Source organism: Diceros bicornis, chromosome 20, assembly GCF_020826845.1.
Source record: "Diceros bicornis minor isolate mBicDic1 chromosome 20, mDicBic1.mat.cur, whole genome shotgun sequence".
In the NCBI taxonomy this organism is placed as follows: domain Eukaryota; kingdom Metazoa; phylum Chordata; class Mammalia; order Perissodactyla; family Rhinocerotidae; genus Diceros; species Diceros bicornis.
This window is the reverse complement of record NC_080759.1, coordinates 3468437-3486930: the sequence shown is the minus strand read 5'-3', so window position 1 is coordinate 3486930 and position 18494 is coordinate 3468437. Positions and strand designations below refer to the sequence as shown.

Below are 18494 nucleotides of genomic sequence, written 5' to 3'. Positions count from 1 at the left end.
CAATAGATGTTAGCTCAGGGCTGATCTTTCTCACACACACACAAAAAAACTCATTTACTTAATTAAATTCATTTTAATCTTAGCCAACTTGACCATGCATAAAGCTCCTTTTTCAGAATTCCTCTTCCATAAACCTTCTATAACTTTCTTTTTACATTCAGAATTTGTCCCATGTCTTTCTTTTACCTCCTAGTACTTGAGGACAAATTTATCTTTCTTAGTCAACCAAACAAAATATTTCCATTCTTTGTACCTTCTTTATACGTCTTACTTTCCTTGTACACAGACATATTTTTCTTAATTTTTTAGTAGCTTCACTCACATATACTAATGAGAAATTTTAACCCTTAGAAACCTTAATTTGTAAGTAAAAACTAAGTAAGCAATTATAAACTTTCTTTTACATTAGTATCTTTGGCTTGGAAAATTTATAAACACTTCATAATTTCTGGAAACATGTTACTTTATAGTACAATCTCTTAATAAAACACAAGACATGTTTACTAATAGACCTAAAACATCTTTTAGTTTTCCTGCAATAAGAACCGCAAACTAGACAAACCTACACTTAGCAATCAATGTCTAATAGCTTATCTTATTTGGAAATGATCTAGACACTCAATGAATTTTTAGCATAAAATTTAGCAAAACTCTAAAGTTTTAAGTCGCCAAAAAGAGTTTGGAAGCTGTAACCACCATAACACATAATTATTGTTTAAAGTTCACCCAACATTCATCTTTTTCACAACTATTTAGTTACTTGTTCCCAATAATTATTTAGATTGCCTACAAGACTTCATAAGACATTAGATAATATTACCCATCATTTAAGTTATTATTTTTGTTTACCGGTTGTGTAATAGAAATAACATCAGATTTTTTTACAAAATTTCATGTAAATTTCATCACCTCTTATACCTCTATAAACATAGTTTTCATTAAGACTTTTATCAATAGGTCTTGGTCTTATAATTTTGGACAAGGGAAGCATTCCCAGTCAGACATTTTAAAATATACTCAGGCAAAGTTGATGTAACCTCTTTATATAAAATTAGCTCAAACATTCCAACCTTTATAATCTTATCAACACTTACACTTTTACATGTTCTCAAATCAGTTGTAACCTAAGTCAAAGTCTTAAGGCTAGTCAAATTTTTCCCTTCTTTTTCTGGCCTTTTCTTAGGTACCAATTAATTAATTATGTGAGAGCTCTCAAAACATTTTTTGTTTTCCCAATTTAGAAGTTTTCCCAATTCAAAGGATCCGTTGTCTGGCCATTGACGAGTAGGATCTTCATTTGTATATTTATTCCGATAGTGACTCGATCCAATAAGCCTTTTTAAGGCAAGACCCGGAGGTAACTTTCCACGCTTAGAAGAAATCTTTCCCATGGACGTAAGAGGCGTCCCTGGTGAGGGCGCAGATGATGTAGCCCCCATGATCCACAGAATTCACTCCCAAAGATATTCAGAGAAAGTAAAGACCTTCGTTGCACAGGCGGTAAGGATGGTGTAGTGAAAACGGTGTCTCTGGTCTCCCACAATAGCGTGGGACGCCTCCAGTCACAGACCCGCTCGCTAATCTGTGACACCGGGCAGGCGCTACTGGAGTGGGATTTTTCCAGCACTAACAAGCAACGAAAGTTAAGATGACAAAAGCCCTTATGGACTGGGCCCTTTATGACAAACTCCCCTGAGAGCTTGGCACAGCCGGACAAAGACAGTTCGGAACCCCAGTGTACTCGACTGGCCACCAAGATGCACCCCAGTAAATGCACCTTCCGTATGGTGGAGACCAAGGAGAAGATTCTCACTGGTCACAAAGCCAAGTTCTCAGGACACAGAATAAGACAGAGACTACTCTGGGAGGAAAAGGGATCAACATCAAAACCAAGAGTACTTTACCAAATTTACCAGAGTCACTACAAGCACAAGAAACTAGTTTCTCAAATACTTTCTCCTGCTAATCTAAATTTAGAAAGAAAACAATTCTCACCGCTTGCTTCCACCGGACCCCGCAGATAGAGATTCCGGGAGCCTGACGTGGTAAGAAGTCTTACCTTTTGCCGGCTTTCGTCAGGCGTTCCCGTAACTCATCATCTGCAGTAGTCCAGGGAGAAGGCAGGTCTTCCAGCCAGAGAAGGCAACTTGCCAGCCAGTGGGGATCCTGCCAGCTATGCCAGAACTGTAAGGGGGAAGAGGGAGAATCCCCCTCTGCCCTTTCCCTTAAGGTTCTTATGGCTGGCCAAATAATTAACAAGACAGGTTAGCAGGAGAAAATAATACCAAGTTTAAGAACATGTATACATGGGAGAAACTAGGGACACTGCGTTTCTCAACACAATAGCAGAAATTCTCGTCTTAAATACCATCTTCAGCTAAAGACAAAGGAGGATGTTGGGGGTCGGGGGTGTCAGTTACAGGACATTACCACTAAAGCACAGTAAACAAGGGTAAGGTTATTATGCAGATTTAAGGCCTCACCTTCCACATGGATAAGTTTCTAGAAATGAGGTCATCCCCCCTCTTCCCAATACAGAGAGGGAGATACCTTTACAAATGGAGATTTCCCTTATAAATGTAAATGTTTGTCTGGCAACTCCTCGCAGGGCCATCCAGAGAATGTGGCCAGAGAGACAGAACTTCTGATAAGATGGGCTTGTTGGTGCCTTTCCTATTGTAACATCTATTTTACATTATATTACAGCCATCAGATAGAAGATCTGTTCCAGGAAGGAGTTACTATGTCAAATTCTTTAGGCAGTTAGTGGGGGAGGTCAAATGTCCATTAGAGAAAACAATCAAGGTAAAGAGATATATTTCAGGGTGGCCAAATCCTGATCTCCCACACAAGGTACAGATATGCCTCAAGGAACACAGGAGATTAAAGTCATTGATTACCTCCTGAGGTAAATTCCTTCGCTCCAAGCCAGAGGTGATTGAGTAAGTAGGGGCATGAGAGACTGAGTGGAGTTCTCATGGAAATTGTAAAATGAGTCATAAACAAGGTTTTGACCATGTCAAAATCACCAACAAAAAGCACAAAAATACGAAACAATGTGGCACCAAGTAGACTGTGAATAGGACACCTGTGTAGGTATGAGAGCTGAAATAGGAAGGCAGAGTGTTACCTTGTTGGACCTCAGCTGGGAGCATGTGCATTGGGCTGGGCCACTAAAATCTGTTACAGCTCTGTGCACATCCGCAAATGACTATGAAAGCACCACAGTATTGATTTTGGGGGTTACAAATAAATTTTAGTGAGTTGGGTGAATTCACCAATACAGAATCTGCAAATAATGGGAATCAACTGACAGCTCTTTGTTAAACCTCCTTCAAATTGTATGGGCTATCTGCTTCCTGTTGGCATCCTGACTGGTACAGGGAGGAAGTGCCTGAGGGACCTTCCCAGGGAAGTCTGGGCCCCAGGGACCCCCTGGTGACCCCCAGGCTGTGAAGTCCCTCTTGAGATAAGGGAGCTGGTTGTGATGCCCAATGGTTCTGAGTCAGACACAGCTGCTTTGACACCCCCCACCCACACCCCAGCTCTACTCCTTCTCAACTCAGTGATCCTGGGCAAGCAGCTCCCTTTGTCTCTGTATATCCCTATCAAATGGGCATAATTTACTCCATCTCCACTCAGTTGTTTTGGGGACCAATAAAGATCATGCTGAGATCACGGCTGCTGCTAGCAGTGTGGAACAAAGCAGAGAGCTTGGATTCAGACCCAGGTGTAAATCCCTGTTTGTCCCTTGCTGGCTCTGTGACCCTGGGCAAATTAGTTCACTTTCTTGAGCTTCATTTCCTTCTCTGCAAATTGTTGGCTAGACTACATTGTGTCCGTGTGACTGGTTGGCTTTGCCAAAAAGATAACAATATTTTTGAGGGCCATTCTTGGCAAATGCATGGTCAGTTCCACGAGGGAGGGATGACGTCTGTTTTGGTCCGCGCTGTATCCCCTAACACAGCCTCTGGCATACAGAAATTGCTTGGGAAATATTTGTGGCTTGAATGAACCCCCTATTTTTGTATGCCACACCCTGGAATCTTCCCATGGAGAGCAGAGAATTATCATAGCTCGGCGTGAGGAGTTTTGTGATGGGAGAGTGTCCAGGAGGCCATGAGAAGACAGAGGAGAAGCTGAGCTATGCCTGGATGGGTGGGTACAATCAGGTGGGCTTCCTATAGGAGGCCACGTTAGAGCTGCATCCAAAAGGATGATTTTGGTTGCATTTGATCAACCCGTGAGCTCCCTGAGAGCAGGGACCGTGTCAACCCTGCTCACTGCTGCACTCTCAGTGCCTGGCTCAGAACCTCACACTCTGTAGGGGCTCAATAAATGAATGAAGGATGCTGTGAATTTTGAAGGAGCAGTTTCCCCTCCACCCCAGAGGTAAATAGAGAATAGGGCAATGGGACTCAATCCCACCTCCCCAGTTGAGCTGCTTGGGCTCTGGGAGCATAAACAGCCTCTGCCAGAGCGGCCTACCAGGGAAGCTGCATCCTAGTGTGTGCGTCTGTGTTGTCAACAAAGGCAGAAAGTAGGGGGAACCCATGTTCATCTAAGAGGGGAAGACAGAGGAGAGCCCTAAGTTCTGTCTAGAGTGCAGGCTCTAGAGTCAAGGATTAAAATTCCAGCTCTTCTACTTGCTAGCTGTGTGACCTTGGCCATCCACTTAACCTCATTGTGCCTCAGTATCCTCAACTGTAAAATGGTGATGATAATTCATGGTGCATTGAGGATATTCTATATGCAGCCACCATTCTACAGGCCTTACACATATGAACTTGTCTGTGCTTACGACAAGCCTTTGAGGTGGGTGCTGTAATTCTTCCCATTTTACCAGTGGAGACTGAGACCAGAGAAGAACAGTGACTTGCCCAAGGCCACACAGCTTGACATTGGGGAACCGGGATTTGAACTCCAGAAATCTGGTGCCCAAATCCATCCTGTTAACTTCCAGGATACACTGCCTACAGCGTGTTGTAGGGTAAGTGATTGATACACGGTAGGTGCCTAATAAATGGCAATTATTGTTATTTTTAATTACTATAATTCTGATAGAGGGCGCTTAGAGGGAGGGTGCATCAGGGGAGACAGAGCCATGGGGCCATGAGTCTCCGCTCCCAGGGCTCAGCCCGCGCCCGGCCGGCCGGCTGGGGCAGGGGTTTGCCTGTCACTCGGCGGCGGCGGTGCTGGACTCCACGTGCGGCGGCGGCGTGCGCGGGTCCCAGTCGTTGACCAGGCGCTGCGCCTGCTCGTAGCACACGTGCGGGTGCCGCTGGCGGAGGCGCAGGCGCACCACGTTGTAGTCAACGTCATGCCCGATCTTCTTGCAGTTGAGGCTCCAGGTGAGGTTCTTGTGCGTGGCGAGCAGCTCCTTCAGGTTCTTTTCCACGTGCGAGATGTGGCGCTGCAGCTTGTCAGTGCCCTGGCGGGGGGGTGGGGGGCGTACTGGGGGACAGGCGAGCCGGAGCGGAGGGCGGGACGCTATCTGGGGTGGGGGGACACACTTGGGCCAGACGTGTGTGTGAAGGGAGCACAGCTGAAGAGGGGGCGGGCCTCTGATGAGGAGGGACACGCCTGGGCCAGGTGTGCTTGAAAAAGAACCCCCGACAGGGCAGGGCTGAGGGAGGGGATGCATCAGGAGAGTGAGGACGGAGTGGACCTCGGATGTGAGAGAGCATCTAGGCAAAGTGTGCATGAAGAAGGAACCTCCTCAGGGGTAGCCTGAGAGAGGGGCCGTATCATGAGTGGGTGGGGGATGAGGCGGACAGAGATCGAGGGGACTTTATTTGAGACAGGTGTGGGTATCGGAGGGCCTCCTCTTGAGCAGGAGTTGAAGGACAGACTTGGATGAGGGGGTCTTACCTGGACCAGACGTGCGTGAGGAAGGAATCTTACTATGGCAGGGCTCGCCTGGAGAGAGCGGGAGGCGCGGAAGGGGGACGGAGAGGGCTCACCTGGGCGAGGCGCGTGGCCTCGGGGAGTTGGGTGCCTACGTGTCTCTGGTACACGCGAACCAGGGGTCTGTCCAGCTTTTCTCGTGTCTCCAGGTGAGTTTTTGACAGAGGACCCTGGCGGAGTGCGGTGGGCGGAGCAGTGAGGCCCAGCCTACGGGGCACCCCTGGCCTCATCCCCGCAGACCCTTTCCCCAAACCGTACCTTGATGAGGCCGCGGGTGATGTACATCTCCTGCTTGAATTTCGTGCACCGGTGGATAGTTCCCCTCATCAGTCCTAAGGTCATGTTCATTCTTTCCTGGGTGGGTAAGAGCGCAGGGGATCACGCCGGGTTCTCGTCTCCTCTCCTCCTGCGTCCCCTACTCCCGCCTCGGTACTCTCCCACCCTAGCCCCCAGCCGCCAACTAGGAACCGTGCCCGCCGCGCCCACCATCAGCTCCGAGGTCTCGCGTGTCTTCTGTGCTATCGAGGCGCACACTCGATCGCTTATCTGCTGTTGTTGCTCCTGGATGTCCTCCTCGTTCTTTGCCATTTCTAGCAAGGTGTCCTTGGACTCCATCAACAGTCGCTTGGCTTCGTACAGCGCCGCGGCGCACTCTGCTGGCGGGCGGGACGCATGTGGGGCAACAAGGCCCATTTCTCCACCCCGGCTTTCTGCGTCCCCCTCTCTACCCTCAGGTGGTGGTGGGCCCTGGGCGAGGGGGCTTTATCGAGGGACTGGGAGAAAGTCCAGGGGAGGGGCTGTTAGTGGGTTAGTGTGAGTGGCACCTGGGAGTGACTGACCAGTGTTTGCACGCATGCACGCGTGTGGGAAGCAGGACTGTGCAAGGGGAATAGCTAATTAAGAATGTGGGCTCAGTTGGAGACTGGCTTTCAGTTCTCTCATTTGCTCTAGGGGGGCAATTCCCCAGGGAAAGGGGCAGCTGAGAAGTGGGGGAGGGCTGGGCACCAAGGGCACCCACTATAGTGGGCTCCTCTCTGCGGGGGCCCACCTGGGGTGTAGGTGCCCACAGGGTCTGGAGGTGGCGTTTTCTGGCCCTGAGTGCGTGAAGTGGGGACACGGGAGAGGTTCACCCATGAGTGGCGGCCGGCCTGCTCCAGAACCTTATCCAGTGGCTGGTTCATTAGGTCCACAGCTTGGAGCCTTTCCTTACAGCAGAAGACCAGAGTGTCTCGGCAGGAGGCCAGGGCCTGGGGGTGAGGAAGGAGAGAGAGGCAAGGGAAGAAGGCAGAGTGTGAGCTGGTAGGTTGGGTGTGGGGGTGGCTGGAAGAGATTTGTCTCCTGGGGACTGCACTGCAAAGCTAGTCTGCATCTAGAGTGACCCTCTCCAGTTCTTGTTGCAACCGGACAGGAGCAATTTCCAAGTGTTGAAATTCAGACCCCCACCTTCTCACCCCCTGTCCAGAAGCCTTCAGTAACCCTGGGTGGGGAGCAGTAGGGGCTGGTGGCAGCTCCCTCGTCTTGGGTGTCAGTCGCTTGGGTTCTGTGCCTGGCTTTGCTCTGGCATCCCGAGAGAGCCCCTTCCCCCATCAATTTCTGCATCTGTCAAGTGGAGAGGTAGCATTGCCTATACCTACACTTCCGTATTCCTGTGCCATCCCTTTGCTCCTCCACTGCATTCAGGGCTTATCCCACCCCCACTCCTAGCCTTGGGGTCTCCCTTCCTCTTCTCTAATTAATATCAAGAGCCCTTTGCTGTCCTCAGAGTCCTCCCCCGCACCTCCCCCAGGATCTATCTCATCTGGAACCCCCATTCCCATCCAAATCCTACTTCCACCATTAAAAAATAAAGCACATTGCATTCCTTTGATACTTGCAATTTGAAAGTTGTATTAAAACAGACATCTTTTCACATATGTATATACCCATATAAACACCACCCTCATCAAAATATAGAATATTTCCATCATCCTAGAAATTTCCCTGGGGCCCCTTTTCCCCTCCCAGGTAAGCTGCCTTGTAGATTAGTTTTGCCTCTTCCTTAAGGGATTGGTAAACTACAGCCTATGGACTGGCTGCCTGTTTTTATAAAGAAAATCATATTGGAACACGGCCACACATATTCATGGACATGTTGTCTCTGGCTGTTTTTGTGCTACACTGGCTGAATTGAGTGTTGTGATAGAGACTGTATTGCACACAAAGCTTAAAATATTTGCTATCTGAATCTTTAAGAAAAAGCTTTTGAAATCTAGAACTTCATATAATTGGAATCATATAATGTGTATTCTTTAAGTTCAGCTTCTTTTGCTGAATAACATATCTTTGGGATTCATCCATTTGGGTGAAAAAATGGATTTAAAAAGTTTTTTGTTCATTAATTCAAATAGCCATCAAGCTCCTCCTGTATGGCAGGCAGTGTGCCAGGGAGTGGGGATGTGGTGCAGAGAACTGATCCGGGCCTGCCCGAAAGAAGGGAGAGGGTCAGCAGGTGAGAACGTGATTGCATGGTGAGCAGGTCAGAGAATTGAGGACTATCTGGAGGGGCACCTGGGATCAAAAGATGTGGGTTTTTTTTATTGTGGTAAAATAGACATAACAAAATTTGCCATTTTAAGTATACAGTTCAGTGGCATTAACGTTGTGCAGCCATCACTACTGTCCATTTCCAGAACTTTTTCAACATCCCAGACAGATCTGTACCCATTAAAGAAAAACTTCCCACTTGTTCACTGGTGAGAATGATACAATACAGAAGGAAATATTGATGACGCAGGAGTAGGGGGAGAATGTGGGTGCAGAGGTAGATGGAATTATAAGATTTGCAGAAGAAGAATGAGAGAGGTTCCTTGCGGTGGCTTCCATGCAGTGGGGTCTTGCACTGAGAATGAGGAAAGAGCAGGGAGTTGAAGAAGTTTGAAGGAAGAGAAGGTATGAATTAACTTGCACAGTGGAACAGTGAGCCTTCTAGAGACACATGGTGAGATCCCTGGGAAAGTTCTGAGTGTCAGCTTGAGGTTTGAGTTCCTAATTTTAAGTTGAAATATGTTTACTTGGTGGTGAGTATTTTTCTCCGAAATATTCACTCCAGGCCTCTCCACTGGTCCTTCTTGGGTTCTATGTATGTCTGTCTTTTCCCATCTTCCTATTTCCCTTTCTCTCTTTCAAGCCGTTCCCTATCTCAGAGTCTTCTCCTTTGTTGGTTTCAGACTTCCTTGAAGGATTTTTCAGGCATCACCAGATTTAAAGGAATATGACAGTGGTGGGGTGACTGCAATTAAGATTCAGCACCAGGGATAGCGGTGCACCAGCCATAGGTCTCCTCTCTTAACCCCACCCCCCCATCCTGGCCAGTCCCTTCTTTGAATGCCCCTATAACTCAATTCTGCAAGGGCCTTCTGTCCTTGTTCACTACTTTTTCCCCAGTGCCAAGCACAGTGCTTGGGACACCAAGGTACTGGATTAATATTTGTTAAATGGATGAGTCAAAAGCACGCACGGGTTACCAGCTAACCCTAACCTGTCCCAAAGGCTCATGAGACCTGGCTAGTCTCCCATCTCCATTAGTGCGCTCAAAAAGAAATCCTTGTGGCAAGAGTGAAGGATGCAGTGAGAGGCCATCTCTAGCTGGGGCCAATAAAGACGAGCACATGTTACAGTGTAAAGAGCTATGTTCAAGACACCTGAGCTGAACCACAAGGTCGTTCTCCCACTTCTGGGTGTATATCCAAAGGAAATCAGGATCGTGTTTCCATGCTCATTTCAGCATTATTCACAATAGCCAAGATATGGAAACAATCTAAATGTCCATTGACAGATGAATGGATAAAGGAAATGTTATATGGACTATTATTCAGCCTTAAAAAAGGAGGAAATCCTACCATTTATGACAGTGTGGATGAACCTGGAGGATATTATGCTAAGTGAAACACACCAGATGCAGAAAGACAAACAGCACATGATCTCACTTACATATGGAATCTAAAATAGTCAAACTCATAGAAGCAGCAAGTAGACTGGTGTTTGCTGGAGGAAGAGAGAAATGGGTAGATGTTTGTCAGGGGGTACAAATTTTCAGTTATGCAAGATGATTAAGTTCTGAAGATCTAATGTACAACAATGTTACTATAGTTAACAATACTATATTTTGTAATTGAAATTTGCTAAGAGGGTAGATCTTAAGTGTTTTCACCACACCCACACAAAAAGGTAACTATGTGTGATGGATATGTTAATTACCTTGATTATGGTGATTGTTTCATGTCTACATACATCAAATCATCAAGTTGTACATTTTAAAGATATATACAATTTTAAATTATTAATTATACCTCCCTAAAGCTGGAAAAAAAGACACCTGAGCTGAAACCACAGCTCTGCCCCTGGCTAGCTCGGTACTTTTGGTGAGCCTCTCTCTGGGCCTCAATTTCCCTGTCTCTAATGAGGGGATCACAGGAGTGTTTTAAGGAGTTAACACAGGGACCGCACAGGGCTTGGCACAGAGTGGCACAGAGTGGATGTTCATTGTTATTTTGAGGCCTAACTCTATCCCCCAGAGCCCCAGTTTTTCCATTTCAAAAAGTGACAGGTCAGGGTGGGCGGGTTTGTGGGTTGAGGGATTTGCTGTGGCTACAGTCCCCAAGGTCAGGGCAGTTCACCCATTAGGGAGCCAGGGATCCCCTCTAGCCCTTAACTTGGCTTCATGTATTTCCAACCTTGAGCAGGGCCTCTGATTGTTCCATATCTTTCTCCAACTTCCTCTTCATGCTCTCGAGCCTCTCCTTCTCCCAGGTAAGCATACTGTCAGCTTTGTCAGGGACCTGGAAAACAAGGAGAGAATCTCTCACACCTGGGGAGAGGGCTGGAGGGAGAGTTCTCCAGGGTAGTAAAGCGTTTGCCAACTTCATAAACTCTGGGTTTGGAGAATGGAGTTGGGGGTCCCCTCACCTTTTGGGGATCTTACTCTCTGAGAAAGCTTTATCCTTTCAGGGGGCTCTCAATTGGGGGAAGTCTTACCCTTCAGAGAGTGGGGCTGGGGGCTTCTCCCTTTTACAGGTAGGAGCCCAGTAAGCTGGGATGGAGATGACTTGGGGGCAGGTTGTTATCGCTCTGGGGCTGGGGTCCCCCTTCCTTGGAGATAGTCTTATCCCCTCTCTCTGGCTAGAAGTGGATGGATCTCATCATAGGGATGATGAAGTTTGCCTTTTTGGGGTCTTAATATCTGGATTTGGGGGCTGGCAGTAAGAATCCTTCTCTGTGGGTGGGGTGTCATCTCTCTTCAGGGAGGCTGGAATGTTCCCCCTTTTGGAGTAGAGGTCTGGGGTTTCACTTTAAGGGGAGGATTGCACCAGGGCTGGGACTAGGGGTCTCACCCTTTCTCCCTGGCTGGGGGCTTAACTCTTGGGTGCCAGGGCTGGGAGTCTCAACCTGTAGCCAGGACCTGTTTCTTTCTCCCCAGATGAGGCCTGGGGAGGGGTTCGCACTCCCGGAGGCTGGAAGGGGGAGGGTTGGGTTTAAAAAAAATTTGAGGAGAGTTTCTTCTGGGTTGAGACCAGGGCATCGCCTGGTGTCCTCAGCTGAGGGCGTCTGGTGTGTTTTCACTGGGACTGGGACCTTGAGAGTCTCACGCCCAGGGAAGGGTCTCACCTTCTGCGCCTGGGGGTTGAGTGGGTGATTTCATGCCTGGGCTGGGAGTTGTGGGTTTTACTCTTTGGGAAGATTTAATCTAGTTTGACTCAGGGTTCCCAGGCTCTCTCCCTGGCTGGGGGAGTGGGATAGAATCCCTCTCTGGGGCAAAAGGGGCTGAGGCTCTCATCCCCTTGGAAGGGTCTCACTCTCTCGGGCTGGGAACCCAGGCACCTCATCTTGGGGGTGTCCTCATCTTCTTGTGCCCTTACTCACTGAAGTTGGGGCCTGGGGGGAGAGTATTTTCTCTATGGGCCGGGTTTTTCTCAGGCTGAGCATCCAGGAGCAGAGGCCTCAGTCTTTGCGACTGGGCTTGCGGGGATGGTCCCACCTTCTCAGACTTGGGCCGGTAGCCCCGCAGCTTGACGCTCTGCTGGTTAATAAGCAGGCCCTTGCGCACTTCGCTGAGCCTGTGGTCGGTAGCCTCCCTCTGGCGTTGCAGCAGCCGCAGCTGCCCATTGATCTGGTGCTGCGCGCGGCCCAGGCGGGCGGCGGTGAGGCGCGCTCCGCGTGCGTGAACATGTGCCACCTCGGCAGTCTGCAGGGCCCGCGCGTCGCGGTGCATGGGCAGCGGCAGGCGGGCATGCCAGGCGGGCGGCTTCATCTTGTCCTTCCACAGCGTGACGCCCTCGCCTGGCGGCGGCTTCTCCAAAGTGCCACCGCCTTTGAGCATCTCCACACGGAAGCGCCAGGGCAGGATGTAGGCTTCCCGGCACAGGTGGCGCGCCACATGCGGGTCCCGCACGCTGTCCTTGGGTTGCCACATGGTCACCACCTCCTGCCCGCAGCGGTCCGTCAGCTGGTGCGCCTTCTGCGTTGTGGCCTTGGCCGCCTCGCGCCATGCTGGAGCCCCAACGCGCGTGTCCTGACTGTGCTGAGCTGGGGGTATCAAGACGGGCATTGTCGCTGCCTGGTGCCCCGCCTGGGCCGGGATCCCCAACGACACGAAACTCCTTCCTGGCCTGCCTATAAGTGAAACAGAGCGCCCGTCACCATGACGACAGCGGCAACGGGGCAGACAGGGTTCCAGAAGTGGGGGAGGGGAAAGACTACAGGGAGGGGTTGGATGCAGCCTTTGCTTCTGAGCTCCCAGCTCCGGTAGAGGTGGCTTGGAATCTGGGCTCCTTGAGAAAGCTGACCTTGTTTAACTCGCCTCGAGCTGTTGTTGCTTCTTAACCTCCAGCAGCACGGGGACTTCTTCCAGCTCTTAGGACACACTGAGCTCTTTCCCACTTCAAAGCTTTGGATTTGCCATTCCCTCTGCGTGGCATACACTTTTCCATGTCTTTCCCATGGCTGGATCCTTTTCAATCTTCAGAACCCAGCCTAAATATCACCATCTTAAAGGAATTTTTCCTTAGCACTCCATCTAAGCCCCACTCTCTCCCATCACCTGGGAATTTTAGTGCAAGCCACAGAAATGGAAAAGATGATCTCACAGTCAGAATCACAGCCAAATAATACCAAGACACGCAGTGGCCCTTGAGGATACATGGTGAGGACACCATGGCTGCTGTTGCAGAACTCTCAGCTGCGCTACATCCTCTGTCTCCAGAAATGTCAGCTGCTCCTGCTGGCCACCAACTGAGTCAGTTGTCTGTGATACCTGCTTCTCTGCCTGTTTAGTTCCCAGGGTCCAAGGTGGCTGCATCTAATTGGCTGAGCCTGTGTCACATGGCCATTCCCAAGCTGCAAGGGAAGCTGGGAAAGTGAGTCAAGTCTGAGCTTCCTGTTTCTAGGGTGAGAGGAGGATTTTGTTTCTCACCAAGACTCACATGATGTGGGATCCTCCAGCATAGGAAGCAAGGACAGAGTCTGGGGAAGGAAAAAGAGACAACTGCCCTCACTCATCCTTCCCTCATGTTCTCCATCACATCACCTTGATTCTTTCCCTCCAGCAGTGGCCTCTTCGCTTGGGCAATTGGTAGACTCCTCAAACTCAACAGGTCCCAAACCAAACTTTTGGTTAACCTCCTCAATCTTTTTCCTCTGCTAGTGTTCCTTGACTACCTTCACTTGGTAGTTGGCCCACCATCCACCCCAGATGCTCATGTTAAAAACTTAGGAAGCTTCTTTAATTTTTTCACGTCCACATGCAATCCATCAACCAATTCTGCCTTTCCTACCTTCAATATTTATCTTCAATATGATCATGTTTTTCTCCACCAACATTCTCATTCACATCTCTCACTCACCTGGTGTTCCTGTGTACCCTCCCCACCCGCCTTGCCTCCTCATATTCATTCTCTACATCTCAGCCCGCACTATGTTTAAACCAGAGCACATCCCTTTCTTACTTAAAACCCATCAGTGAATCCCATTGTGCTTAGAATAAAATCCAGACTCTTTATGTGCAAGGCTCTGCATGATCTGGCTTTTCTCACTTCCCGGATCTAACTTACCTTCTGTCTCTCACCCCCAGGTCCACTCACTGCTCCAGTGTCCCTGGCCATCTTTATGTTCCTCTAACATGTCATACTAGTTCCTACCCCAGGGCCTTTGCACTTGCTGTTACCCTTTTGGTTAGATCTCTTTCCCTCAAAATTTTTGCCTGGCTGAGTTCTTGGTGTCCTTCAGGGTGGTCTCATCTTTTCGACAGGTCTTCCTGGACTACTCAAAAGTAGCTCTCTTAGTCTTACAGTTTCTTTATAGAGTGCCTGATAGCACTTACCACTATCTGAAAGTCTCCTATCCATTTATTTGTTTACTTTAAAATTTTTGATCTCCCCCCACTTACCCTAGAAGAATCTAAGAAACTTGAGAGCAGGAACTTTGCTCTCAAGTGCCTAGCAGAGCTCAAGGCACATAGTAGGTCCTCATTACACATGTGATGAAGGAATGGATGGCGTCAGTCACATGCTGTGATCATTTTATTTGTTTCTTTTTTTGAGATGAAATTCTCATAAATAAAATTAACCATTTTAAAGTGCACAATTCAGAGGCATTTAGTATATTCACAGTGTTGTGCAGCCACTACTTCTATTTAGTTCTAAAGCATTTTCATCACCCAAAAATAAAATCCCATACTCATTAACAGTCATTTCCCATCCCCTTCTCCCCCCATCTCCTGACAACCAGTAGTCTACTTTCTGCCTCTATGGATTTGCCTGTTCTGCATATTTCGTGTAAATTAATCATACACTATGTGAACTTTTGTATCTGGCTTTTTTCACTTAGCATAATGTTTTCAAGTTTTGTCTACCCTGTAGCATGTGTCAGTGTTTCATTCCTTTTTATGGCTGAATTACATTGTATTTATATACCACAACTTCGTTTATTCATTCCTCCATTGATGGACATCTTATTTGTCTTTTACTTTTCTCTTTTGTCCATCTTCCCTATCAGATTGTGAGCTTCATGAGGGCAGTGACCTTGCCTTTCTTGTATACCATTGTATTCCAGCACCCAGCACAGAATGTGGCTCATAGTAAGTACATAACAAACATTTATTAAATGAATACATGAGTGAAGGAATGAATACACATTTTTATGTTGAGTGATTAAGAGGTGCAAGGATGAAGAAGGAATGAATGACCTTGTCTTTGCAAAACCAAAGGATCATTCAGTAATGGGGAGGAATAAGATGGACAACTGAAGGCTCCCAGGTAGGCCATGCTGGAGGCCCACCACGGTCACCAGGAAGAGATGGGGGCAGCTAACCATCGGTGATGGAGGCTTGTTTCAAGGATTCATGGGAATGTGGGTTTAGTATGATCGTTAGCTGCTGGGTCCAATGGTATCTGACTCAACAGATCCTCACTAGAGTCAGGATAGTGCCATGGTCAAGATTCTGGAGCCAGATGACTTGGGTTAAAATTATGTTTCTGACACTTACTGTCTGTGTGATCTTCAGCAAGTCACTTGACTTCTCTGTGCCTCCATTTCCTTATCTGTTGACTAGGATAATAGGATCACGGCATGGATAAAAGGAGTTAATATGAGTCAAGCGTTTAGCATGGTGGCTGACACAGAGTGGGCATTATGCAAGTGCTAACTTTTCATTTTTATTAATTGAAATGAATAGATGAATGAGCTATTCTAATACCAGGAGATGCAGAGAGGGTTTCACAAGAACCAGGAAGACAGCTCACTTGGGACAACATAGGTGCACTCTGCCATCCACCTTTGCTTTGTTCATTTAGTGCCAGAGGATGGCACTGGGTTGGTTTCCTGCCTGGTTTATGGAGCACTTCCGTTAGGCAGTGTTCCTGCCAAGCTACACAAGGAACAACTGAGGGAGGTTTCTTGTGCCAAACCCACATATGGAGGATTTTGGCTCCAACATGGGTCTCTGGTGAAATTCATTAGGGCTATGAGTGCAGTCTGTTCCATTCTGGCTTTTTGTTGGTTCAACCCATTCATGCCAGCACACTCCTGGTGTGTATTACCATTGTTTGAGCGTTGAAATTGGTACATACTACTGCCTAGTGCTCAGTCTGCCAACTTCTCTTCATTTTCACCTTCCAACCCAAGTTTAACTATATCAACTTCTAAAACTCACCTCCAGTTTCTGGTCTCTGATGGCCCATTTTGGACACTTTTCTCTAGACTGACACATATGCTTGTGTTTGAGAAATAGGTGAAGCTCTTATGCTTAGCTTTCAAAGGCTGCTTGTCACAGCCTGGGATGGCAGGTACTAGAGACTGAATGTTGCATCTCCCCAAAGTTCATATCTTAAATCCTAATGTCCAATGTGATGGTATTAGGAGGTGGGGCCTTTGAGAGAAGATTAGGTCTTAAGGGTGGGGCGCTCATGAATGAGATTAGTGCTTTTATAAAAGAGACCCCAGAGAGCTCCCTTGCCCCTTCTTCCATGTGAGGACACATGAGAGGACAGCTATCTACGAACCAGGAATTCCTCACAAGACACCAAATCTGCCAGCACCTTGATCTTGGACTTCCCAGCCTCCAGAACTGTGAGAAATCAATTTCTCTTGTTTATAAGACACCAGTCTGTGGTATTCTGTTACAGCAGCCTGAACACACTAAGACAGCAGGTGCCTGGAAGGAACCATAGCAGGGCTGGGGTTAGCTCTCAGTCTCCAAGAGATTCAACTACATGTGGCTGAACAGAAATGAAGAAGTTCAAAAAATGCTACAGAAACATTTACATACATGAGCCGAGGGCTGGGAAAACTCTTTGCTACTCTTCAAGCCCAAATACCTCTCTTAAGCTAACAAATAAGCCTGCTTTTATGAAAGTAATAATAAGCTTGCTATGAAAGTAAAGTATGCACACTGTGTAAAATGCAGAAAAGTATAGTGAAAGGAATCAGAATCATCTATAATTTTACCATTCAGAGATATCTATTCTGAACATGTTTTAATTTTATTAAAAATTTTAATTTTATTTTAATTTCATTCCTTCATTTCCCAGTTCCCCGTCCCTCCACATAGTTATAGTTATACACATCTCCGTCCTCCCAACATACTGAAGCTCGAATATTTCTAACTCAGGCCACTGAGGAATAATATTTGTGAAATTAGCTTTCTGATTTTTGTAACAAAGTTTGCTTTACAGAAATTCCTTTCTGCAGCCAGCTTTGCTGGGACCACTTGTTCTATATAATGGGTACTGAAAAGTGGGGAGCAGAATTCTGCCCTTGGATTAAATAGAGAAATTGCAGGATGTATGAGGAAGGAGAGCCTTCTGAAACTTTTAGCTTTTCTTTCCTCTTTTTCCTTTGGCATTATATGGAGATGCCCTTTGCTCTGAAATCTTGGCAGATAATTATCAAAGACCCCTTTTTAGGTCTTCCCTTCTGGGGCACTAGGTTCTACTTTTAGCAGATGCCCCCCTTTCTCTTGGAGATAATCACATCAATTGGTCTCTTGTTCCAGGGGGATGTGACCTAGAATCAGTTTTGTCTTTGAGAAATGAGGTCACTTTCCTGGAGGAGGTGTCAAGAGATAGTGGGAAGCCCCAGGCTGGGAGAAGAGGTTCTTCCTGGTCACCTCCTGCAAAGGTGGTGACCGTGCTGGTTGGTGAAGGATAAAGACTGGTCCATATGGCTCTAGCGCCCATCAGTCCACTGAAGTGGTTCAGACCAAGGTTATCAATGTCCTCCTGCAGCTGACAAATTCCATAGTTATTTTCCATCCCACTCAACTTGACCTCTCGGTAGCATCTGCAATTGTCAACCACCTGAAACTTGAATCTCCTCTTTCATACTTTTCCCTTCTACCTCTATTCTGGGTCCTTCACTGGGTGGTTGTCTGCCGTCTACCCCTCCAATGTAGAGTTCTTCAGGTGAGTTAGGCAGTCTTAAAGATGGCCCCCAATGGTCCCCACCTCCTGGTCTTCATGCCTTGTGGAATCCCCTTCCTTTGAGTGTAGGCTTGACCTAGTGACTTACTTCTAACTAATAGAATATGGCAAAAATGATAGAGTGCCACTTCTGAAAGATTAGGTTATAAAGAGATCATGGCTTCTGTCTTGCTCCCTCTTTCAGAAATGGAGAGGCCATGTGGCAAGGACCTGAGGGAATCTCTCGCCATTAGCCAGTTAGGACCTGAAGCTCTCAGTCCAATATCACGTGAGGAACTGAACGCTGCCAACAACCACATAAGTGAGCTTGGAAGCACATCCTACCCTCATCTAGCCTTGAGATGAGAGGGCAGCCCTGGCTGACATCTTGTCTGCAGCCTGGTGAGAGACCTGCGCCAGAGGACCCAGCTAAGACATGCCCAGATTCCTGACCCACAGGAACCCATGTAATAAATGTGTTGTTTTAAGCTGCCAAGCTTTGGGATAATTTGTTACGTAGCAATAGATAAGTAATGCATTCAGTTTCCATCCTCCATTCACTTCTCGTTACTTACCTTCTCCCTGGAAAACACTTGTCCATGTTAATGGATTTGGGTATTACCTATTAGCTTGGGATGACTGTGGCTTTAAGACCAA

At 47.4% G+C, this 18494-nt stretch overlaps 2 protein-coding genes across 3 annotated transcripts in view; one reads left to right on the top strand and one right to left on the bottom strand.

The window, feature by feature from the left end:
* The window catches only part of SLC1A6 (solute carrier family 1 member 6), a 164473-nt gene that overhangs the window by 109539 nt on the left and 36440 nt on the right, over positions 1 to 18494 (top strand). The window contains exon 2 of one of the 2 annotated variants that reach the window (XM_058563559.1): positions 14935 to 15016. The exons of the other annotated variant lie outside the window; for it this stretch is intronic. The gene's annotated coding sequence lies outside the window, so the exon portion shown is untranslated. The remainder of the gene's footprint in view (positions 1 to 14934; positions 15017 to 18494) is intronic. 2 annotated transcript variants of the gene reach the window in all.
* Positions 5177 to 12490, bottom strand: TEKTL1 (tektin like 1). Its single transcript, XM_058563430.1, has 7 exons — positions 11921 to 12490; positions 10620 to 10724; positions 6956 to 7154; positions 6394 to 6560; positions 6166 to 6261; positions 5964 to 6077; positions 5177 to 5431 (listed from the first exon to the last, which is right to left on the bottom strand). Exons 1-7 carry the CDS (start codon positions 12488 to 12490, stop codon positions 5177 to 5179), a joined length of 1506 nt encoding a protein of 501 aa, XP_058419413.1.